The sequence below is a fragment of the Sardina pilchardus genome, chromosome 7 (genome assembly GCF_963854185.1).
Source record: "Sardina pilchardus chromosome 7, fSarPil1.1, whole genome shotgun sequence".
In the NCBI taxonomy this organism is placed as follows: domain Eukaryota; kingdom Metazoa; phylum Chordata; class Actinopteri; order Clupeiformes; family Clupeidae; genus Sardina; species Sardina pilchardus.
Window position 1 is genome coordinate 5,202,550 of NC_085000.1, and position 17,292 is coordinate 5,219,841.

Below are 17,292 nucleotides of genomic sequence, written 5' to 3' on the forward strand. Positions count from 1 at the left end.
GGACAGGCATTAAATCAGCCAGGAGTGGCAGGAATCACTTGTTCAGTCCCATGAAGTCACATCAACCTCATGTCCAGAGGAGAACACATTAGCAAGACACAGAGGTTAGAGTCAATCCGTCACTCTTTTCTTAAAATATAATTTTTGGGTCTTTTTCTGCCTTTGAACTCGATTAAAGTCTGAACAGTGAAGAGTGACAGGGAGTGAGAGTGAGAGTGTGAGATCCAGAAATGACCCGGAATAGACTTGAACCTGGGTCCCCATGGGCAGTTGGACTCAATGATGTAGCTGTAGCCAGCTGTTCCCTCAGCTTGATCACTCTTAAGGCTCTTTAGATTAGTTTCAAATCTTCTCAATGAAAAACATCTCACAATAGGAGTAAGGGTTAAAATACATTTATTACTAATTTTCCCCGTTTAAACACTCAATATGCATCAGAGAAATGTATAATTCAACAAGGTAAATAAATTACCAATAAAAACATTTGTAGTCTGGCCATCCAAACTGATAATAATTGAAACATTACTGAAATATTTTATAAGTTTGAAAGCCCACATACCATAGTGGTCCCCTGTAAGAATTCGTCTGGGCTAAATCTTTATTTTTACATGCACTGTCCATAGTGTCCATTTCATGCTATAGAATATTATCTGCTAACTGGTGAGCTGCAGCAATGGCAAAAGAACTGCACATCATGAGATACAATCAGATCTTTGGCCTTTTCACCATTTCACTCATTGTATTTTCCAAGTATTTGAACACGTTAAATAAGTTGGTGGAGAATATGCGGATCAAAAGTGTAACAAGTTAAACAACCACAGAAGGAGAGAATACCTTGTACAGCCACTCTGCTACACGCATTAAAGGATCAAAAGGCACTGTGAACACTGAGTAACAACAGAGACGGTGGGATGACGACAGGGGCTAGGGGACAGAGGGAAGGGCCATGTGCAGATAAGACAGCTGGAAGACACTGCCCTCTGCTGATCAGAAATTTAAGGTCCACACACTCTTCACTTCATGTTTACAACCGGACAAGGGAACGGTCATAATGCAAAGCACTCTTCATGCAACACACACGCGCGCACGCACTTCACAGGATGATTGTTCCAATATATAACTGGAACTAAGTGTCATGTTTGATTACGAAATACATACTCTTTCACAGGCTTCACATTGTATTGGGAAAGAAGGAGTAAGTCAAACCTTCCCCTTTACTCAAAAACGAAACAAATTAATGAACCATCTCAATTTGGTTTTAAATTGGTGAGTGAGAGCGAGAGAGTGCAGGCATGCATGACTTACATGAGATGCATGAGGTACTTTGGATCTGTAATGGCAACATAACCACAAAGTCAACTAAATCAACTTCCTGTTCCAAATCAGCAATTTTTATGTATATTTTACAAGTACTTAAAATCCTGTCCAAATACACATTTGGAAATAAAACAAAACAGATCCCCCACCCCAAATATTTTGCAGACTAATGCCACATATTCCTGTATTGCACATTTACAATCAACTGGGCTAAAAAGATTTTGGATTTTATGGCATACAACTTCCATTGTCTACCTTTGCAAAATGTTTCACTAGCAAATACAATATTGCACTTGATTCACACAAGACAATGAGTAAAAAAACACAATTTTACAGTATTGATATTAAACCTCACAGTCTCCTTGGTCTAAGGCAGCTGGGAATTTCACGCAACAGCAGAGCCATAACCACCAGATTCACGGTTTGTCGTCAAATGCTTAGAGCGCATTTGAACTGAAGCCTCCTCTTTGCTGTGTGTGAGGCAACATTACCCACCAATTACCTCCCAACCAATGCCTCAATAAAAACACAATGTCTGCCCTCCATTCATCTGAGGTGCGTTCTCCTCTGAGGAAACTTCCTCTCATCTTCTCCCTTTAACAGTGCATAGCAGAGCCTGTGAATTGTAGTTTAAGATGAAAAATCATCTAAAATAGATGGTGTGTCAAAGGAAAATGTGCATTTGAGAAAAAAAGGAGGGGGGGGTGCATGGGTGTATTAAGGGGAGAGCCCGCTTCGTCCATTAAGCAGGAAGAGGAAATTGCATCATTGTGAGGTCGCCCTCTAAAATAGCTTGTCCCATCAGTGATGAGAGTTCTTATCCCAGTGGAGAGCCATTGCTCCTCAGTGTGTGGTGAGGCATTGGTCCTGAAGCTCTGGTCCTGCTGCTTCAGGTCCCTCCGAGAACATTGCATGTCTCTTTGGGACTGATTACAATAGCACTTCACTTAAAAGACAAATCAACAGCGCGGTCATGGCAAACCTGACGCTGGGTAAGAGTGCACCTAGGGTACTCAGTCTCTGCGTATCCAGGTGCTTCTCAAGCCGTCCCCAGCAATCCCAACAGGCATCCAGCAGCTCTGTGGGACATGGGGAGAGGCCGCGGTCAGAGCAGAGCTCCTTCAGGGTGGTGAGACCAAGAGGACACTCCGGCCGCTTCACTGGATCCTCGAGAGCCCGCTGGCCACAAGCAGTTTGAAGGGGATGGTGGAGCGAGAGACAGTCAGGGGCAGTTTGTGGAGGCCTGTGGACACACACAAAAAAGACCGAAAAATGATATCAGTTCAATCTGAGCTCCTAGTGTAATGTTAAGCAAAACAAAGCCAAAAAGCCTGAAGGTTTTTTTTTTTGTTAAGGGGTAAAGAGAAAGCAAGCAAATGAGTTTTGAAAACAAAAGCTGAAACAGAGGAGGGAGAGGCAGGGGCAGGCTCCTACTGAGCAGAGGAGATGCTATCTGGCCGCTGAGGCGGGCGGGGGTGTGGAAGCGTGCAAGTGAGAGCGCGTGCTGGACAATCGTATTGGGCTGCCATGTTTGTGTTGGGCGGAGGGCTCGAGTGCATGAGCTTCAGGGTGTGTGTGTGTGTGTGTGTCTTGGGAGTGCACACACACACACACACACACACACACACACACACACAAATGGAGGGGCCGGACGGCCCAACCCAGAGGCCCCTGGGGGCTTGTACTGCCCTCCTGGCCCCATGCACTTTCCTGAGAGAATTGTGCACTTTCTATCTGAGGAAGAAAGACCAGCCCATAGGGAAACACGGGCCTGAGCAGGGAACACCTACAGCACACAGGCATGTCTGTCTCAAAACTGCTGACAAATGGCAATACCTCTGCTAAATTCTCAGGCACATTGAAACACACCTATTACACAATTAGCTAATATCAACACATCATCCTTCCTTGGTGGAACACAGATGTAGCAACATACTGAAGCACTGACATAACTTAAAGGAATAGTTCGGAATTTTGGACATAGGACCTCATTTCCAACTTTACCAAGGTGATATAGGTCGGTGGAGACCGTTTTTATCGCGTTTAGCCCCTTCCTTCAGTTGCAGCGTCCCCCTTTGCTAACGCTGGTTTTGAGCTAACACATTTCTACGGTAACATCAGTCTGACATCAACAACAGTCTTACTCACTCCACCGCACACCCGAGACAAGTCAATTAAATCGTCGGACTATCGATATACATGTCCATGTTGATAGAATAATTTTAGAAATAAAACTAACCTTGCAACTCAATGATTTATTACATTTTGAGGGACTAGTTTCTCAATATCAATCCGCCACTGCCATACAGGGAACAAAGTAGGCTATTGCAAAGCGATGCAAGGTTCGTTTTATTTCTAACATGGTTCTATCAAAACTAGGCATGTGCATCGATAGTCTGACGTTAAAATGTATTTGTTTCGGGTGTTCTGTGGAGTGTTTTCAGTGGCAGGCTGGATGTTACCGTTGACTTGCGTTATCTTGGCACCAGATTAGCACGAGATGAACGCTGCAACTCATAGGAAGGGCAGAAATTCACCGAAAATGGTCTTCACCGACCTATATCACCCAGACTGAGCTGGAAATGAGGTCCTATGTCCAAAATTCCGAACTATTGCTTTAAGGAACAGCATGCGACAATGTCACCCTTCAGGTATTTTTCTATGGGCAACTAACTCTCGGGTCATCTTCACATGACCCTATACCATGTAGGTCTGTGGCGCAGTTCAAACCACCCTGTGAAAGAGTACGATAAGCCTTAACAGCATTACATAACCAACTGTAACACTAAAAACATCAGTTGAACATATGTCAATGGTAGCTGTGCTACTGTTGATCTGTGCATGTCTTTTATGCAGTTACCTTGTCACTTTTAGACTAGATGTGGGGAAAATCCCATTCCCATACATAAAATGCCAAAGCACCTATCCACCATCTCCTTCATGCCTCATGCCTTTAATATACAGCTTTAGCGATGCAATCATTCATACTCACAGAACCTGACAGACACACCCAGAGACAGAGACTGACACACAAGGTGCACAGCTGAAGCTCTCCGTTCGCGTAGTGGGAAAATAGTTCTAGAATTGTATTTTTCGAACGCACATGCCACGATCCCGCCTGGTGCAGGCAATTCTATTGAATATAGTGGAAGCTAATTGTGGCGGCAGACGTGTGCCAGGAGAACGGAACGCTTCAGTGACAGGCCCTCGTGTAGCCTCCCAGTGAGCCGGAGACCAGGACTGACCGAAGGCGCGGATGAGCTCCCGCTGCACAGCCCAGGTGAGCGTGTTCATGAGGCACGCCGAGGTGAGCCCCGCAAACAGCACGTTGTACAGGAACACAATGTGGAAGTTGCCGAGCCAGTTGTAGCGGCCAAAGTCTCCCAGCAGATCGAACCTGGTGATGCCTGAGAGAGAGATGAAGTGGAGAGGTTAGGGTAAACTAATGGAACACAGAACACAGAACACCCTTTAGATCACAGGCTTTGAATATGAAAGCCTATTATGTTTACACTAGGCTTGAATGTTATGTAGGCCTATGTGTATTTACTAGCCTGTAGGCCAGTATAAAAATAAAACTCTTCATATATTTATATATCAAATAAAACAGATGTGGGTCTTGACTCAATGACCAAGGGAAACTGAAGGTCCCAAAGCCAGAGTGATTTGACACAGTTCACACATGCTCTAAGAAATCAGAGGTTTGGATTAGGAATGGTATGCCCTCTTGTGGCCATTTGTGTTTAGTGCCTCACACCAAAATGATTAAACGTTACACCCCCCCCCCCCCCTTCACAGAATTCACAAATGATCACAGATAAAAAATCATATAACTTCTCGAACACTTTAAAATGGCCACTCCACATGTCTGAATGTTGAATACACAAAAGGGCAAATCCAGTTTAAAAGGTTAATATTTAAAAGTGTGGGTCCTTAAATTGAGATTTTCATTAGGATCTTTCATTGAGATTCTGGGACACCAGACAAAGAAGTAGTTAAAAAAAAGTCAGGAAATTCAAGTTTTAGCTTACCAAGTGTCCTTGAGAAGACAGGCAGGGCTGAGCTCAGCACCAGCAGCGACACACAGTTCCCAATGATCTGAGGACAGAGACACAGTCAGACCCCTCTGAACTGAAATGTAGCTCACATGTTCAGATAAGGTTAGGGAGGGTCTGTGAGGGGTATGGGGACCTGTGTACCTGTGTGAGGGTGGTGTCCTGAGCACGAGGCAGCAGACCTGAGAACAGCGGGGAGCTATAGAACCCCACCACGGATGACACCATCAGATAACTGAAACACGGCAGGTCAAGGACAAAAGCAACAACCAACCAGGGCCCACAAAGCTCCAGCACACAGACTTCAAATGCTGCACAACTGACTTGAGGTCTAACTACAAAAACTAGACATTAACAAATAATTGCAACAACAATTATAACAACTTATGCTGGCAAGAGAAGGACGGAATCTTACGTCCAATTCATACTACATCCCACCTGTGATGAGAAAACAAAGTTGTGTTTTGCTAAACAATAGAAGCGTGGAAGGTCAGCCTCACCAAACAGAGGTGGAGAGTAAGGGGCTGGTGGGGGGTGTTTCTAGTACCAACAGTGGCTACATGTTACATAGACCACAGGAGTTGGAGACCGAGGGAGAGCACACAGTGTAATGTGCCTACCATAGATAAGGAATAAAGGATAACACATTATGCTACTAGTATTGTCAAAACTTTCTATGTAATTGTGGTGAATAATTTGCAAACTTTAATCCGGAATGTAATGCGTTAAAAAAAACAAAAGCAGCAAGTCAACAAATCAGTGAACAGTATGTGATTTGCGGCAGTATCTGTGACTAGCTAGTGAGGCTGTGTAGTCTGAACGAGGCATTGTCAGGGGTAAGGATACAGAATGAGCACCACTTCCACAGCTGCTCCCAGGGAGCCGAACATGGAGAAGGAGGCCATGCCCAGCCGCGGGTCCTGGAGAGAACAGAGGAACATGAGGCACGTCAATACAATGGATCTTAGCATCTTACGTTCAAGAACCAAGACACTTAGTTACACCGAGTTTGCCCTTAGCCAGCCAAGCCCCCCCAAACAAAACAACTTCTCCTTCTGCATAGTTTGGTTGGGTCGGCAGGCAGCTGTAGTGATGTGAATCAGTTTGTATGGATGGGCTGTGTGGGTCGGCCCATTGAGTGCCAGTGAGTCATAGCTGCGGTTACACAACCGGGGCATCTCACCTCCATTCCTCTGGGCATGGCCGTCTCGTCGAACAGCAGCTCCAAGACGTGGAAGCACACCATCAGCACACACACCACCTGAGAGAAGACAAGCAAGCATAACTATGCTTTCTGCATTGCTGACAGACAGACAAACAGACAGACAGACAGATAGACGGACAGACAGACATACACACATAGCTCTTACCGTTAAAGCTAGCAGTAGCAGCATGGCCAGCGGGTAGCCCAAGTTGCGTTGCCATGGGGATGCCCTCCTCCGCATTTCTGTGAAAGGATAAAAGTAATGGTGAAAGGTAATAGGAAACTCTGAGTTGTGTGTATATGTATGCATATATAAGAGTGTGTGTGTGTGTGTGTGTATGGGGGTGGAGGATGACTCTTACCTAAAGCAATGCGTTTGGCCTGCACGCTGAGAAACTGGGTCTTCACCGACTCCATATTCACATGCCAGCAGGAGGCACTGTCTGAAAATGCAATTCAATTCAAATTAGTGAAGAGGAAGATAAAGCATCTGCAAAATTAATAAATGTAAATGTATGTGTGAGAGCCCATCACAACCACATAAATAAACCACAATAAATGTGTGTGTGTGTGTGTGTGTGTGTGTGTGTGTGTGTGTGGAGGGGGGGGGGGGTATCAGCAGTGATGCAACTCTCTGAAAGGGACAGCACAGTGCGGCGCTGTCCCTCTTACTCATCCAGCACCCACCCCACCTGAGTGGACCCCTTAACCCACCCACCCCACCTGAGTGGACCCCTCCACCCACCCACTCCCTCCCTCCCTCACCACAGCCCCACTCACTCTTCAGCTTCCTGTGGAGAGAGGCCTCCTCCAGCTCGGCACAGTTCATTGTCTCCTCCACATTCTCCAGCAGCTGTACACACACACACACAGAGAGAGAGAGAAAGATACAGTCATCCTCTGATGAGCCACCCACACAGACCCCCCCTGAGGGGGAAGGAATCACTGGCCTCCCCAGAGAGGATGGTCTCTTGCAGGCTCGGAGGACGGCAGAGGGTCAGCCAGTCTGGGGGCAGAGGGGTGTGTGTGTGTGTGTGTGTGTGTGTGTGTGTGTGTGTGTGAGAGAGAGTGTGTGTGTGTGTGTGTGTCTCATGGACTCACCCGAGGTTTGACCAGCAGGCTGCCGGTGATGCTGAACATCCGAGACAGGCCGAAAGGAGTGCACACTACACAGAGAACACACAGCTGTCAACACACTGCAGTGGGAACAATTCAACTTCCCTGTTGTTGTAGTATTTTAAGTAAACATGTGTGGTAGCGTAGTGGATAAGGAGCCATGCTAGCATACAGTAGCCTGAAAAGTTGGGCTAAATTCATCCCGGCTTGAGCAAAGCCCTTGTAATACAATTGACAGTTTTGTGATGTAATTGAAGTTGTTTTGGATAAATTTGTCTGCTAAATGAATAAATGTAAAATCTGCTCTAAATGGCAAACGGAACACAAGCATCCACTCCGGAATCCACTCCAATAACATGTAGGAGAAAAGCACCACACTTCAAATGGCAGTCATCCTTAAGAGGGGAACACTTGATGTGTACTTACGTAAGAGTAGCAGCACTCCAAACAGTGAAATGCCTGAGTACAGGTAGGGCAGGTAGTACTCCCACAGGTCTGAGAACAACACACATGATCCCCATACATTTAAATAAACTGGATACTAGATACAAACAATACAACTTTCTGTTGGTGTCTATGCACACTTAGTATATTAAGCGTTTCTTATGCGCTGTGGTTTGTATATTATATAGTATTTAGTTATTTTCATGAAGCCATTGATTGAATTGACATGAATTGAATGTTTTATTATTGCAATTCTCCTAAATGTGCAATGACCAACTTTTAAATAGTTTACTGAATTATTGAACTATTGTATTGTTGTAATTTGTATGTTGCTTTGGACAAAAGCAGCTGCTAAATACCATAAGCATAAGATGAGAGGACTAACGGGGTCCAGGAGGTGGGACTCACCGTAGAGGCTCTTTCTGGCGGTGTGGTGGTGCAGCAGGGCAGACGCCACCCACACCATGCCCAGCACCAGCAGGCTCAGGAGCAGCAGCATGACCGCGGTCTCATAGACACGCGACATCACGCCCTAATACACACACACACACACACACACACACACGAAGCATGTGTAAGAGTCGCACAATATTTCAGAAAGCAGAACATTGCTTATTTTGCATATTGAGTAACATTTTAGGAAACGGGAAGGTACCTTTTTAGATCCTGCAAAGCCCTCCGACTCCAGGAAGAAGTAGGCAAAGGGCATGAGGAACACCAGGGAGAGGTTGGAGAAGAGGAAGACCAGGTTCCACAGGCCTGATAAGAGACAAATACCATTTTCATGAATACCACTCCATTTTTAGGGAATATACCATTGGCATGACTATCAACTGGATGGAGAGTTTAAGCTTACAGTAGAATTCTGGATTTACTTGTAGATTCCACTTTTAACCACTGGGAGGTGTACGTGTCTCCAACACCTTTAGCCAATAACACCTCACAAAACAGTACGTTTCGTAAGGTGGTCAGTGTGAACTAGGGGTGGGCAGGTGCAGGAGGTGTTTTCAGAAATATATATAAATAAAAACTTCAGGGAAACACTTTTAGAAAAACAAAAATGTTGCTTTGCTGTGGCTGAACCTAAACTCTGGAGCCCTGTAGAGGCCTACACTAAATTAACACTGAATCCTACACTAAATAGCAAGGCACCCAAAAGCAGACATCTTGCCACCAAAACCACAAAGCAATGCCCACACAACACATTGACCACTCATCTCTCTGGGCCATGTGATGACCTTCAAAAAAGGGAAATGTGTGTGTTGGTAAGTCTCCACTGGTGTGAGTGCGCTGGGGTGTCGGCACAGAAGGTTACCGTGAATGAGGGAGCCGTTGAGCCACTGCATGTAGTAGCTGTGGGGGAAGGTGAGCAGCACCTCATTGGACACGATGGAGATGGGGAGCAGGAGCACCGCACACACCGCCACAGAGAGGGTGAACGTACACAGCCACAACCTACAGGAGAGAGAGAGAGAGAGAGAGAGAGAGAGAGAGAGATACAGAGCGCAAGACAGACACATAGAGATAATATGCAGAGGGATTAGGAATGAAAGATAATAATAAGGGTGTGGACTGTGTGAGGTGGTACATTGCAACAGTGAATAACATTGACATTGGCATCAAACACAGATAACAGAATGCCAGGCTGGAAGGGTAAAGGTCACAGAGGGTTTGATAGAAATAGAATTCATCCATGAATGATGTCTGACTGACCATCTCCTTTTTATCATGAAAACTTGAAATCTAACTCAAAAGATTGTATAGGGAAAAAGAACTGCACTTACGCAATCTTGTTGACTGTGGCATCCTCAACGTCATCTAGGAGGAAAAAGTTAAAGAAGAAACGTTTTTGAAGCTTAAAGGCCACATTCGCAACACACAGAGTGAAATGTTTGCCTTTGGCAAAAACACACCGCCAAAACATTTCAAACATGCTGCCAGAACACACTCCGGAACATGACGACATGAGGAGAAAGTCTGAGACATGATATGTTATCTGGCTACACCCGATGGGAGCAATTGAGAATAGGACTAATCTTGAGATAAGCCAGAGACATAATGATGGCACAAATGAGCTGATGGCCCAAATAGTACAGATATGAACAGTACAGGTTGGGAACACATTGTTCTTCAACATGAAACCCCTCGAAAGACCTCGTTTTCTCAAACGTAACACAAGTACAAAGACTTGTCCAGTTTAACAAACTGGGTGAGCTAAAGTGATACAGCTGCTGGTATCCTACAGCATGAAAAGGAACACAAGTGTGCGAGTGTGGCGCAAGAGTTTGGAGAGTACAGTATTATCTTGCACATTTCCCTCCCAAAAACCAATAAGCATGTTGGCTAAACTCCCGCTGAACCACAGCTCCACGGCCTGCCCCGCAGCCGGAGAAGAGCACACACATCTGGCTCCAATATGCTCCAATATGACGATAGGCGTCACCAATGTGGAGGTCCATTGTCACGCTATGGCATGTTTTTCGGTCGTCGCAGAACTGAAAGCAGTTTGCCTCGATTCTGGGCATAACAATAATACATTGAAGCACAATGCTACAGAACATGGTGTTTGGTACAGGTGAGTTGTTTACAAAACTGCACACCCGTAGGACACTGCGAGAGGTCAATGGGGTTGTGTGGAGGCAGAAGATGGGGGTGGGTGGGTTACGACCAAATGAGGTCTTTGAGGTTAGAAGCATGTTTGTAGTTGGGGCCTCGGGGCTTCGCTGGGTCTGGAAGGGTATGTTTATCAGGGCAGGAACATTCCTCAAAGACTCTCCACCAGGTCAGTGGACAGGGGAGTGGGAGACGTTGCATAACTCTGCTCCTTGAGTTATTTGGGGCCCCGGTGTGGTGATTGACTTCGGCCACAGAGCACCCCCTGTTTGTTACGTTTGTGCATCTGAGTGTGGAGTGAGGACACAGGGGTAACCTATTTAAGCATGTTCCTCAGAGCAGAAAGAGCTGGAGCATACTCAGTGTACGCAGAGGAAAAGAGAGAGGAGGAGGTTGTACTCGGACAAGGTTATGCAACGCGGTTCCGCTCAAAGCAAAGAGGGCAGGAGAAATCCATCTGGACCGAGCATTCCTGCTTTTAGCCAAGCTTTTGGGGAGGATGTTTAAGGTGGGAGTGCTTAGATAGAGAAGAAAATATATAAAAACGAAATTAATCATTGCCTCAAGGTTGTAGGTACTCACCAGTGACGAACTCTGCATTTTTCTTGAAGTGGGTGAGGATGAGGTAGGACACGATGTAGAGGGAGCTGAAGAGAATGACACAGATCTGTGGGGGAGAGAGAGAGGGAGAGAGACATGAAAACCCCCACTGCAGCTCTATGAAATGAAGACTCACTTTTTCCACTGGGTGCAATTGGGGCTATTAGAACGTGCTTTACTGAATACTAGGGGCATAAAGGTATACAGTACGTATTCGTACCAAACTGTTTAGGAACAGGACATTAGGTTCAATACAGAGGTGTACCGAATGTACCAAATGCAGTCTTTAACAGTAATCAACAGTAGACTTTGTTTGCTTGTGGACCATGTTCAAATTTGAGTTCCCACACAAATATATTAACATGAAAAAACACTCTTCCCATTGCGCATTAGAAACAATCTAGGTGAATTTTAGGTTAGCAGTACCTACAGACTTACAGTACCAAAAATTAACAGAACTGTGACTTGAAAACAGAGGTACATAAGGAACCATGTTTTTTGTGTACCACTGCAAACCGGGTTAGTAAATACAACTCTCTGTGCCTTAAGGTGACAAGACATAGCATGCAGAGATCTGTGCAATACAAATTGGTATGATTGGAATGGACAAACGTGTTCATAAACAAATGGAACATCTGGAGTGAGCCTGAGTTGAGTCCACACTGTCGTGGACAACCAGCGAGTGGGACAGTGACTTATCAGGCCGTGTGTATTTAGAGTCCCTCTGGTTATCTGACGGCATGAATGGCAATCCTCCACCTGACACCAGCGTACAGCTGCTTATCTGCATTTACAGCACTGTGACATAAGAGCCGCTTATCACGCCCTACTGATGTGCATGGTTATGTTTAATGTACAGACTGGAAAGGCCAAGGGAGAAGTGTACATTGTGTGGGTGTGTGCATGCGCATACACACACACACATACACACACACACACACATACATGCAAACAACATGTGTAAGTGGGACAGAACAGGTCAATCGACTTATAGAGAGAGGGAGTCAAAGTACTCTGACAAGAGTGAGTCAAGAATAAAAAAGGGGACATATAATGGAGGTGAAATATTACATTTGATTGTCAAATTAGGTTGGGTAGTCACTCCCATGTACTGTAGTGAGCTGATGGTCTTATAAAGTGAATAGAGTTCTAAACCCTCCATAGAGATGGACCAGAGACAGATGGAGTCTGAAGATTATCGGTTTATCCCAAATGAGACAGGGAAAGGGGGTGAAAGTTACGGACAAGGACTACTAAAGCGATGACTGATTTGACAATTAGTATAGCACACAGTACCAGTAATCATGTCACAAAAAACTGAAAACCTAAAATAGACAGCCACCAACATCCACTGTAGATATATTTTTCGGAAGTCAAAGAGATGTTTTCAAATCTTTTTAAATATCAAGTATTTTTAACAAACATCCTTTTTGCTTAACTTAGACATAAAGTCCTCTCCAAGTAAAAAAAAAGAGAAGCATTTTGCTGACAATGCAGTGTGCCCTTCTTACCAGTCTGAGCACATATCAGGAAGTGAAGAAATGCACTCAAAGATGTTCAGTGAAAATCACTATAGGATCTCCAGGCAGCAGGATGATGTGGAAATGACCCATACGCATAGACACATATAACCTCTACTCTAAAGCCCCACTGTCTCTTTTGAGGAAGCCAAAGTATTAAATGTGAAGGTTTCACACTGAATCTCATGCGAGTCTCTATTTAAGAGCTGTTGAAAGAAATAGGCCTTAGTTTCCCAGTGCTTAGCACATAATCAGAAGGCAGTATTGTGCACCACATGCAGCATAAAACAAATGGGCTTCCCATCGAAGGAAGAGGTGATGTCCCATGCATCCTCTTGGACTTCAGAGGAACAGAGGGGGAACGGAAATATGGGGGGGAGGTGTCGGCAGGATGCAGACATTTCACTTCCAATAACACAATAGTTGTGAAAAACCACCCATGGGTAGAACAGCCCTGACACAAACACGAGCGCAGAGGGAGCCCAGCCTCAATCTCCTCCAGCGGTCCTGGAGGCAAGGCGTCAATGTTCCACAACAGCTCAATCAGATGCAACCCAATCCCACTGTAAGGACATCTGTGCTCTGGGCATTGGGTATCACAACAGCCATTGTTTAATGCTCTTGATGCCAAAGCCTGCTGCTTTAGTTTTACTCGACTGTTACACGCCTCTAAGTGCAAACATGAAGCTGAAGTCCTCCCTAAACACAGTACCACCCCCCCCCAGACACACACACACTTAATCCTGTTACTCGTGTCTAAAGGAGGACCATTCCTTTCATAGAGGATAGTGTAAAAACAAATAAGAAGGGCGGGCACAAAGTTCAGTGGGGGCTGGGATCAAACATAAGGGTCCCTTTACATCCGACAAAGCATCGGCCTGAGTCTGACCCACTTATGGCCACCCCATAATTAAATTTTAGTGGCCAAACAAAGGGACCGTCACATGCAATCTAGTGGTACAGAGAGCCAGATGGACCCATGTGTAAATGGCAAAAGAACTAGATTGAAAATGGCCAGTATTTTCAAAAGGGGAAGCCAACAAAGTAGTGTCCCTGTTGACTTGACACCAACAATGCAGACCATCTCTCTGCCTGGTCTGGTCATGTGGGAGAAATGCTGTGTTCCTTGTTGCGTTCCATAACTTCAGGCAGTAAAAGCCTATACTTACAACAATGCAAGACCAAAATACAGATTACCTCAATAAGTATTAGGCAATCAACCCCCCAGGCACTGAGTTTTTCATTAACAAAAGAATGGAGTTTAGCAGTTAGGTCACATGGGCCCCCCATGCTACATTTGACTGGCACATTATAAGGCGGGGGGATCAGCTGTGATACACCCACGTGTTGGGGCAGATTAACTAAAAGGTGGCAAGCAGGCAAACAAATGGGCACTGCCAACCAGATGAAGTCTGCAAGTCTCCAAGAACTTTACACATTGTTTATGGGTGTGCTTGTTGATGTTTTCAGCTTTTCATTACTGAGAAACTTTGGTAACAAACATCTTGGCGGGGGATATTTGGTAGCACTATGACACTATGTGCTATAATGCATGTTTAGAGTTTGGGTTGAGTTACGCAATCCTTTGCTACACACAGCTACAGCAGCAAATGGCTCAACGCAACACAAGAAAGACATCCCTGCCTGTTTACAGTCTGGATGTCCCAAGCATTCTTATAGGTTACATACTCAAGAAAAATCATTGTCTCCCACAAGTTCAGGCGAGTACTTGTTTAGCAATGAAATTAGAGAGGGGTTCTCCTGCACTGATAGGTGTTTTGGACACAGGAAGCTTGTGAAACTTAACAGGATATCACATGAACATCAGTAGACGTCTGTGTGTATTCTGTTCCTCTAAGTACAGGCTACACTCATATTTGATAGCAGAGGGTTACTGGCAACTGAGTGCCATCTGTGGTTTCTTGGGATAAGAAAGGATCAAGACAGAATAATTAAAAAAAACAGGCTGTATTGGGGTCATTGATGGGGTAAACCCAGCACTGGGATCTGTGAGGGAGTGTGTTACACTAACAAAGGGGTCGATTACACATGAAGCCATTTTAAGGTCACTCAGTTGGTCACAATTATCTAGACAGGGCAGTTAACGGGTAAAGTTGATTACAGTATTGGCGTTCACATAAAACGTAAAAAGAACACCAATCAATGAGATGAAATGTTCGAAACGGAATAGAAAACAATCCTTTCAAAACATCCGAGCACAGAGCTGACATTTAGATCGAGCAGGGGTAAAATAAACCTGTCAAAACAGTAACAGTTGCAGGTCAATACATTTGATTGGAAAGTGAAGAAGCAGTACTTTTTCTACTTCTACTTCTCTGAACCCTTCCCCTAACAAGCAACAGCCTGAGGACTTCTAAAACAATGAGCTGTCATTTCATTATCTGCTGCCATTCCATCTTCTGACCCAAACTCTGACCAAGTGAGGCATGATCTTCAAATTCATTTTGACATCATTCTTGACATTGCAAGCTATGCAGTATATTTAAAGAGTCATCTTATTGATTAGTCATGTTTACACTTTGTAGAATCCATCTGGTGATAACCTTTCAAACCGTTGTAAAGGACTCAAAATGGCACTTTATTCCTAAGCTAAAAAGCCTAATGCAAAAGCTAGAGTTTACTTAAGCATTTCAGTCACACCACCAAGCCAATAAATCTAAAATGTGTGGGAAAATTGTCAGGAATTGTAACAGTTTATTTAATAGTTCACAGTTTCTTACTAGCGACTTCAGGACTTTGGTGGTTCAGTCTGTTACCATTGCAGTTAGAGACATTTAAAACCTGATGGCCAACCATGAATAGACTAATAAATTAAATCAGCGACTATTTGGCTATCCGTCTATCAGTTTACTCCTCTATGACAATGATGTATGGACAAAACAAGGCATTTGAGGACATAACATGCCAGAAAACCTTATCTCTCAAATTACTAATCAATTAATCAAGAAAATAATTGAATGAATTAGAGATGCAATGATTGTTATTATGCAAGACACACACACAAATCAATCACTCATGTTAGAGACAAGACAATCTGTTCTGTTGTTGTGACAAATGACAGTGATAATCCCACTACTATAAAAGCAAAGTAAAAACCTTCCCCTCATTTGCTGTGTTAGAAATTCTACAGTAGAGAATGGATCTGTATGACTATATAAGATCACAAGAAATACTGTGCGGTAGCTTTTCTAATTATTAACCCAGAAAGTATAACTGCATACTCTTTTTAAAAAAAAAACAAAGAGAGCATCTGCTGAAGGGGCACAGGACATGTCCATTTCTTAATCACATTGTCTGTGATAACATGTCATATAAAACAGCAGCAAGGATACTGTAAGGGCAAGGGTCAGCCACAGCACCAGCACATCATGTAAACCTGCTCAAGTCTGAAGTTCATAGGGACTGTGCCAGGCTGGTAGTGCAAAACCTGATTACAATAGAGTCTAGAGGCATTCCGTCATTTCACTTCTGATCCAAGTTGGCATAGTGTACACATTCAAACAGGCTTACTTATCCACAATAAGACAAGGTGAATGGTTACAAAACCGTGGGGATCCATAGCAGATCCCAGATATGGGATATATAAGTCAATTAGGACAATATAAGTCCTACGATTTAAAGTGGCATTACACTGCTCAGGATAAGCTTAAGGCAAAATCATTACTATTGTTTAGTAGACTATACATTTGTTTTATAACTGAACTTGTATAACAAAATATGTCAGACCTACATCTTCATCAAACAATTAGTAGTAGCCTACACGTCTTCACTTTGTTACACTGCATGCAAATTATTTTAACGCTATCTTTACGGCTGTGTGCGTCTCGCGAACAACTTATTCAACGGATTTTGCATACTTACCAAAGTCTCTCGCACTCGCTCGTGGAATTGTTGCTCTCTGATCGACACGTCGGCTGTTTCCATTCTTTGAAAACATCTCTTAAACCATTAGACTGGTTTGAAAAAACGCCCAAAAGAAAGTCATAGCAGCTTAGCTTTGAAGCATCGGCGGAGGCACATCGCCACAGGAGAGATGTTATCCTATTGTCACCACGACAAAACGATATTCACTTGCATCCACGTAAGAGAACCATTCGAAAATGCCCTGTGAGAAATTGCTTTATCTCTCAAAAGGACTGCTTAGAAGTGACTTAAAACCTGCAAATCGCAGAACTCCCACAAAGAGCTTCTGCTCCTCGCTTAACTGCTCACACGACTCTTCTATGCGCTTTTACATCCACAGAAGTTGGATAGGGGGTGGAGGCAAGGGCGGCTCTAAAGGTGAGGGTGCTGCCAAACTGACTGACTGGCCAACTAGGACTAGCCTACACCGAGAAAGTCGTAGGCTACTTTCCACCAAAAACTAGAATAACGTACCTAATCATAGGCAGCACTGTGACAA

At 44.2% G+C, this 17,292-nt stretch overlaps 1 protein-coding gene across 1 annotated transcript; it reads right to left on the reverse strand.

Moving 5' to 3' along the window:
* Positions 1–380: 380 nt before the first annotated feature.
* Positions 381–17,095, reverse strand: lmbr1l (limb development membrane protein 1-like). Its single transcript, XM_062540389.1, has 17 exons — positions 16,752–17,095; positions 11,332–11,416; positions 9,921–9,954; positions 9,452–9,591; positions 8,792–8,895; positions 8,545–8,668; positions 8,119–8,187; positions 7,678–7,742; positions 7,357–7,429; positions 6,939–7,019; positions 6,743–6,819; positions 6,556–6,633; positions 6,219–6,292; positions 5,517–5,607; positions 5,349–5,415; positions 4,563–4,724; positions 381–2,560 (listed from the first exon to the last, which is right to left on the reverse strand). Exons 1-17 carry the CDS (start codon positions 16,812–16,814, stop codon positions 2,475–2,477), a joined length of 1,473 nt encoding a protein of 490 aa, XP_062396373.1. The 5' UTR covers positions 16,815–17,095; the 3' UTR covers positions 381–2,474.
* Between the last annotated feature and the right edge of the window lie 197 nt (positions 17,096–17,292).